This window comes from Cariama cristata, unplaced genomic scaffold (assembly GCF_000690535.1).
Source record: "Cariama cristata isolate BGI_N322 unplaced genomic scaffold, ASM69053v1 scaffold18180, whole genome shotgun sequence".
Taxonomy (NCBI): domain Eukaryota; kingdom Metazoa; phylum Chordata; class Aves; order Cariamiformes; family Cariamidae; genus Cariama; species Cariama cristata.
The window spans coordinates 37,547-45,568 of NW_009593189.1; the positions used below are offsets into that span (position 1 = coordinate 37,547).

Consider the following 8,022-nt stretch of genomic DNA (forward strand, 5'->3'; position numbering starts at 1 on the left):
TTTGATAATAAAGAGGGAGCATATGGAATCCCCAACGTCCAGAAGTTGGACTCCTTGCCTGTTTTTCTAAATGACTGTGCAAGTGCAAAGCCATGTATCATTTCCCATGGGTTTTCATTTGGGGGGGAAAACTGAGTAGTGGATCCCATGTTGTGCAGAAGAGAAGGTGGCATAAATCCATGCCAAGCTCCCTATTAAGATGATCTCGGTTAAAGTCAGATTTGTCTAGTGTGCAGTCCTACAGGCTGGTCTCTCTATGACATCTCTGTGATTTTACCATTTTATTTATCAGTTTATTCAATTCCCTAGCTCTTCACCAGGCCAATGTAGTCAATATTATATATTTTATGGCTTTTTTTTTCTTTTTTTTTTTTTTAAATTTCCTGGACTCATCACAATTCTGTCTAAACTATTGAACCTGAATTCGTACATAACCCCATAAGTAGCTTCTGAAAGCTAATTTTCTACTCTATTCTAGCTTCCAGAACCAAACGTAGGAGTATATAATATTTTCCATTTCTAACATAGTATTTGATTTTCAGTAAGAGTAGTTTGCCAAGTGGATGTTTCCATCTGAGTCTTAATGGTAAAGCATAATGAAGAAGCCTGAAACAGAAACTGAATGTGAATTTCTACAGCTGCACTTACAAATCTTACACTTTTGCAAATTTTTGTGCAAGTATTTTGTAGTTTTCAGTGAATTATCTAAAAGTGATGCTTATCATCATGAATGCTTAAATATCTTTGATCTTTCTCCAGACTTCTCCATGTAATTCTTTGTTAGGGAATGAATAGTGTTATTGACATCATCTCATCCAATGAATCATCTCACTTAATCCAGTGTCCTTTAACCTTCCTTGCACTTGCTCACATGCTGTAGATTTCTGGTATGCTATAGAAAGTAATGGAGCTCAATATTTGCTTTAAACATACTACTATATATTCCTGAGATGCCCTTTGTTTGTATTTTTAAATAGCTTCATCATACACAACAAAGATACTTTCTTCAATAATGCTACAAGAAGTAGAATTGTACACCATATCTTACAAAGAGTGAAATACGAAGAAGGGAAAAACAAAATTGGTAAGTGCTGAGCAGCGTGCTTTTAAACGTGGGTGCTAAGTCCCACCAAAACAAGAGAAGTCTGCCTCGGCTCCTAACAGACTCCTTTGCTTCTGTTTTAATCAGCTAAGTTTTGAGGTGTTTACATCTCACCCACTGCTGTTGTCGAGGCTTTGCCTGGAAGACCTGATCATTTCCCTGTAATATCAGGCTGCCTTCACAGGCATGTGTGTCACCACAGGGGATTTATCACTTCTGCGAGGAAAGAGACTGACTTAAGCAAGAAATAGGTACAGATCAAGGACCCTGGAGAAGCAGATAGGCTCGTGCAGAAAAGCTTTTACTCCTTCATAAAAATGTGTACATTTTTATGTGCGTGTACAGCCTGGCTCAGCTGTACAGGTTTTGCCTTTCTGCCAGAGACTTTGGAAGAAAGCATATTCTGCCAAGCAGATACTAATGCAATCACTGGAAGTGCTATTTATGTTGAATTAGTACTCCTTATTGCTGTGTTCTTGCTGCTGTCATTCCCCTGTCAATTAGGAAAGGAATCGGGATTCTTTGCCTCTTGGTCAATGGGGTTCAAATGCCTTTAGGTTGTTAGTGCCTGTATTTAGTGTTACGTTGCTTGATAGTTGTTCAGTCCTATTTTGGTGACTTTCCAAGTGAAAAGCGCCCACATCTCAGCAATCATTATTTCTCTCGAGGTTCTCATTGACGAGGGACAAAGCCTGACTGAGTGGAGTGTATGATTACTTTTTTGTGCCAAATATCAATCCTTTTTGGTCAGGTTCGGGTATATTTTCTGGTCTTGTACTACTGCAGCCTGTCTTGTTCCTGTTCTATCAGTTAGTCCAGCAGCTTTTGTAAGACAGAAACTGAACATATTTTACAATGTTGTTATCATATGGAAATTAAGAGTTTCAGTTGCTTTACTGGCCTGCAGTTCAAAAATGTAACGATCTTCCCTGAAGTTTTCATCTCCCAAGAAATACAGCCTTTCGTCTAAATAGCTTCCTTAGGCCATAATTTATGGGGTCAAACTTCAGTGCTGGTGTGAGGTCCCTGATTTCACTGAAGTTAAGCTAAAGATGGATTTGGCAAATGAATCTTTAAACCGCTGGCATAATAAATGATAAATTATGATTAATATTTGAATAAGTCTTTGCTTCTATTATATCTTAGTTCATCAAAATCTATAAAAGGTGGATTTTTCTAGATGTATCTTTTACTGTCAATGGGCTTCAAACTTGATTTAGCCAGCTTATTATGAAAATGTGTTTTGCTTTTTACTTAGCAGTATTTCTGGTCCTATTGGTAAATAATTGGATACTTTTGATTCTTAGGTCTGAATCGATTGCTCAGTAATGGCTCCTATGAAGCTGCATTTCCTCTTCATGAGGTATTTTTCTCCGTTTTTTTTTCTTTTTGAACAGACATTTCCCACAAAATGAATTCTTAATTGTGTAATCATTTGTTCTCAATCTTATTAATGTTATTACTCTCTCTTGCATTCTGCGTCTGCCCCTGACATCCCTCCCATTTAGTAATGCTTTTTTCTTGGGGAAAAAAATGCTTTTTTTCTTGCAAAAGGAGATGAGTAAGGAGAGTTATTCTGGATCCATTCTGTGAAAAATATTTGGGTTTGACAAATCAGCATGTTTTCAGAGGGGAAAAATATCACGCTGTGGTCTTATCTTTGAGATTCTCCAATTTATAGCCTTTGACTTGAACACCATTTATCATAAAATTCTTGGGAAGAGTAGTCTCAAATCTTACGGAGGTGAGAGGAAATTGTCCTTTTAATGCCATATTTAGCTTTTGGTACACAAGTATGGAGTTTGCATAAACTGTGTCATCCATACTGCTAGTGAGAGAGATTTCTTAGATATTCTTTTTTGCTGCTGTTGTTCATTAATGTCCAGATTTGCATCTTAGGGAAGTTACAGAAGTAAGAATTCAATAAGAACACACGGGGCCGAAAACCACAGACACCTGCTGTATGAGTGCTGGGCTTCCTGGGGAGTGTGGTATAAATACCAACCGCTGGACCTCGTGAGGTAAGACTTTCCTCTTTTTAGTGTGTCACACTGTCGGTGCTTTGAGCACAGGGTATCTCTCTTCTGACAAAACTGTGAAAAGCTCAGTTAATTCATGTGTTTTATAAAAACTGATACTGAGGTCATAGGAATGCATTTCACTTATGGTGCCACTACATTCAAAGAAGAATCTATAGAGGAGCTTGCAGAAAGAGCTGAAAGTGAAGGAAGTTTCCTTGTAGAGTTTCCTGACACCATAACTTCTAATGAAGGGTTTGCAGAACATTTAAGAGAGAAAAAAAGGAAGAGAGAAATCTGTGGAGGATGGGTAGACTTGGTTACATGTCTGTCCGCTGGAGGAGTTCTTCCTCCTCAGAGCATGGCTTTCGTGAAAAGCAGGCTCTCATTGTCTAGATCTTCTTTTTTTTCCAAAAAGCAACCTCAGAAGGAACCCTGGGTGCTTACAAATGGCGTGGGGTAGAGCTCACAGTCACCGAGTGTGCTACTGTGTTCAGCTGCACTAGCGGTAGATGGGTGCAAGTCTCTCCTGTACCAGCTCCCTTAAACGCAGCCCAGCCACATCGCCACAGGCTGGATTTGTATTCATCTCTTGGATGCAGCCAGCAAAGAAGAAACACTGAGAAAGCTGAGACATGACTCCAAATTCTTATAGCCCTTTTAAATAATGTTTTCAAATAGACTTGCATGCGCTAGCAGAGGATTACGTGTTTTTTATGCATGCATAGAGAGCCAGAGCCTTTACTGATCATGTTGGCAGAACTATTATGAGGCATAAAATGGGCTTTTCCTACTTGCAGAGGGGAATATGAAGCTTCAAGGGCCTATTAATAAAGTCTTAAGATGTATTGGGATTACTGAAGATATTGATACATTGGCCATTGGGAAGGGTCATACAGAGCATGCAATTGGTCCAACGTATTAATTTCCCCTTTTATAAGTCTTGTAACTGATAGAAACCTTTGCTTTTGTTGATTCTTAAAATTGTTTCCAGATAGAAAGATTTGTAGAGGGTGGCCCTGGAGACGGACAGTGTTATTGATTAAGGCTATATAAAACCTATCCATTTCAAAAAACAGGAGGTGTTCAATTTCCTTGGAGAAAAAGTTCACAGAGAAATACAATAAAAAAGTTTTACTGAGTCATGTAATTTTAAAAATACTTTAGAAAACAAAGTAATGTATTTGTACCTCATAATTTAATCTTGAAAGCTTCTTCTTTCTTTTTTAATATATTGGCCTGGACAGAAATATGGAAATTTTCTCAAAAAGTACACTGTGGCAATTGGTGATTTACTGAGGAGCCAACAGTTAAACAACAAGTTTTTTATTTTTAATTTCCCAGTATACAATAAGATATTAATGTCACACAATAAACAACTTATCTCTGTAATGTTTTTTAATCATTTGTCCATGGTGGACAAGGCTACTATTCTTCATCAACATTTCTTGTTTGTTTAAGTGCTGTTGAGCCAGTATCTGGGTCTTGTTTTAATTTGGTTTATGAATATGGACCATCAGGCATCTGGAAGGTTTTTGAAGCATGAGAATAAATGGTAACAGAATGAGCAAGTTAGACACATGATTGTTCTGGACCTTGGTAGCAGCCTCCTTGAGTAGTCTGGGTTTGATGTTTGAGGTTTTGTAAGATGCTTTAGCTTTTTATCAGACAGTGACATCCACAGATTTTTCCACAGTTGTTTTACAAAGAAAAAAAGCAATCGAAACAGCAGACCTCCTAGCTGAGGTCATGGGTGGCCTGTGGTGGTTCAGACTAGGTGTTTACCCCAGGAGGATGGGGGGCCGGGGGAGCTGTGGGTCTCCCTGAGCATTCGCAGCAGCATCTGTCTCAGTAGCCATGGAGCTCGGCAGGGTTCAGAGCTGCAGCCCCAGCCCAGCCTGCATTTGGCCGCCTGGAGCGCACCCATGGCTGCAATGGATTCACCAAAGGAGCGCTGACAGGGGAGGGGAGGGAATGCCTTTTTCTTCTCACTTCAGAGATGCTAGATCCCTCGCATTTCCTTAGCTCCTGCCAAATCTTTCCTGTGTGCTGCCACTGTCAGCACCTCGCATGTCTAGTGAACTGGAGATTTTTCTTTGAGGAGCTGACAACACCAGCAAGACCTGTTGTTCACTTCACTCGGAAGGATCTCAGCGTCCATACTTTAAACAGAAGCTTTTTTAGTACCTGCCCTGTGGCAGGAGCAACTTTTTTATTTTTTCCCATACCAACAGCTATGTGGGGTGTGCTTAAAGGGAGTAGTGTTGCCATGTCTACAAAAGGAGTGGATGGATGTTGATTCTTCCACTGATATCTGGCCAGAACTTACTGCTGCTAGGTGACGTTCCCCTTTACTATATGCTTTAGAAAGGCTAAGGAGTACATTAGATGTAGATAATATAATTATCTCATTAATAGATATGCTATTTCCACCTTGAAGTCAAGTTGCCACAGTGGTAAGTGAAATTGTTCATACTTTGGTGCCGTTTTATTTTTTACTTAGCTGTTAGAATGAGGCCTTACATCTCCAGTGCTGTCAATTTGGTGCCTCCCAGATTTCATTTAAGCTCATCAGCTGGCTGTTATGGCGATAGTAGTTACTAGAAACAAATGAGGAGAAGCAATTTGAGGGGAATTGCATGATTCTGCTTTCACTCTACTTTGAAACGCATGACAGTGTGAAGGCGCAGACTTGGCACAATTGCAAAGGCAGTCCTATTAAACAACAGATGTGGTACCATGATTTTAATTACACTGCTGTTGGGCTTCAGTATCCATATTTAATTTACAAGAATAATTGAAGATCCTTAGAATTTATAGTGATTGGAAAGAGGGAGGACTTTCCATATTTATAGGCTCTGGGACCACATAAATCAGTGAAAAAGGTTGCAGTGATTCCTGGGGGCTTTGGATCACCTCCTTCAGCTTCTGTGCATAGCTGCTTCCCTCTAGGTTGTGCACGAATTGCTCCTGCTGCTGCTTGCACATGTCATTGACGGGACAAAAAGGGCAGGAGAAAACTGTATTTATAAAGTGATTGTAAAGCTACCCAAATGAACCTGAAAGCAAAAGTAATGCCTGAGTAACATGCATTTTACTCCCTGTTTACATTAAGTGACTTGATTGCAAGTTGACAAGTCCCTTTCAGTCTCCTGCGAAGCCTTCCTCCCCACCCCATTGCTCCTGACATAGCAGAGAACTTCGTGTGTCCAAAACACCTGTTGGAAAGCTCTAACTCCCTCGCAACTTGTTTCTGTGATGTAAAAAGTTCTGTATAGGATTTCATTCTGACCTGCAAAAGCATTAATGAAAATAGATAGGTTCTTGGCTTGAGTCCCAAGGGTGATGAGGATCCAGGCTAACCCAATTGCGAATTGCAATAAATGTGGAACTGCTCTGAATATGGGACCTAGGAAGGTCTCCAAAGCCCTTGTTACTGCCATAGTTTGTTTCTGTAGCACTCAACCTAGTGGTATCTGAGCAGAGATTTACAGAAAAAATATGCTAACTATGGGGTCAGAGGAAATTAAATATTAGCTTGATCCTGATGCAAATTACAGTAGTAGAGCCTGTGGAATGCCAGCTGTGAAGCAAAGGGTGATAGTGGAAGATCGAGGCTGTTTGTCCATATTTAAACCAATAAGTATCAAAGTAATGTCAACATCCAGCACTTATTTTTAAAGCTAGGCTCATGAATGGCCTCAGATACTTTTTCCTTTCATTGCAGAGATTTGGGTTGCTCCCCATCATGTCCATTTTTCTTTATGCACACACTGAACCTTGCTTGGGTCTTCATCTAGGGTGAGGGTGTTTGCTTGATCACTAAATCAAAGAAGAGTACTATGATTTGCACCATTAGATGGGAAGGCTCAACAGGGTAGGAGATGAAGTTTGACATGAATGTTTGTCGGCCACAGGAGTGGAATGAGGAAGCATTCATCCTTGAATGTAGGGAATAAAATAAAAAAATAAATCTTGATGAATGTTAGGCTTACTTCACTATGTTGAACTATGTACATGGAGAAAAATAGGTCCATAAATATTCAGTGGAAGTAAGCTCAAAATGTGAGCTTTGTTTTTCAGTGGAGCAGGCACGACTCGACATCCTCGGTGTCAGGTAAATAATTGGGCCAAAGGGTCACTAACACTCTTAAGTTGGGGCTCAAAAAGCAGTTTCCAATGTGTCTTTTTACAACCGGATATACTGCCCTTGTCAGAACTGAGCATGTTATCATTAGCTTACCACCTCTTTAGCCTGTAAATTTGAGTCTCTGTTGAATGCCAGAAGGATAAAAACAACATGACGATATTTGGCTTCTTATACGGAGCGGGTAAACTCCAATGATAATAACCCGTGTAGGTCAGTATCATTCGGTAGAGCGTGAGCTCAGCCCAGACAGATATTGCTCACGCCGGAAATTTTTTATATACATTTGAAAACTGATGATTTTGTCCGTTCCAGACCAAGTGTTTCTTTCTCTCTTCCACTGCCTCCAGCCCTAGAGCCCATCATGGGTCTTTTCCTCCTCACTGTGAAAGTTTGACCAGAGATGTTTTCTGGTAGCATAAGGGAGCCAGCAGTGCTGGCTCACTGCGTTCTTCGTCTCTGGACAGAGCAGAACTTGCATCATTAGCATAAAAGTGGATTTTCAGCAGCAGCTATTCTCAAATTCAGTTGATGTGCAAGTTTAAGTTGTCTGCAAAGTCTCTGAAGTGCAAGAATATCATCTTGCCTCATTCTTTAAAACTAATCTTGCAAATAATCTCCTAAAATCTTCATCGTAATCAAGATAATTGCGTATTGATTTGTAAAGCACCCTAATCTGATCATCAGCCTACTGTGCACAAGACCATCAAACACAGGACAATGCATGAGCCTGCTCCTATGCTGATGAGTTCAGC

The 8,022-nt window shown here is 40.0% G+C and overlaps 1 protein-coding gene across 1 annotated transcript in view; it reads left to right on the forward strand.

Moving 5' to 3' along the window:
* The window catches only part of ANO4 (anoctamin 4), a 63,709-nt gene that overhangs the window by 13,557 nt on the left and 42,130 nt on the right, over window positions 1-8,022 (forward strand). The window contains exons 3-5 of the mRNA XM_009709512.1: window positions 978-1,084; window positions 2,410-2,465; window positions 3,002-3,123. Coding sequence (XP_009707814.1) covers window positions 978-1,084; window positions 2,410-2,465; window positions 3,002-3,123 — 285 coding nt within the window. The remainder of the gene's footprint in view (window positions 1-977; window positions 1,085-2,409; window positions 2,466-3,001; window positions 3,124-8,022) is intronic.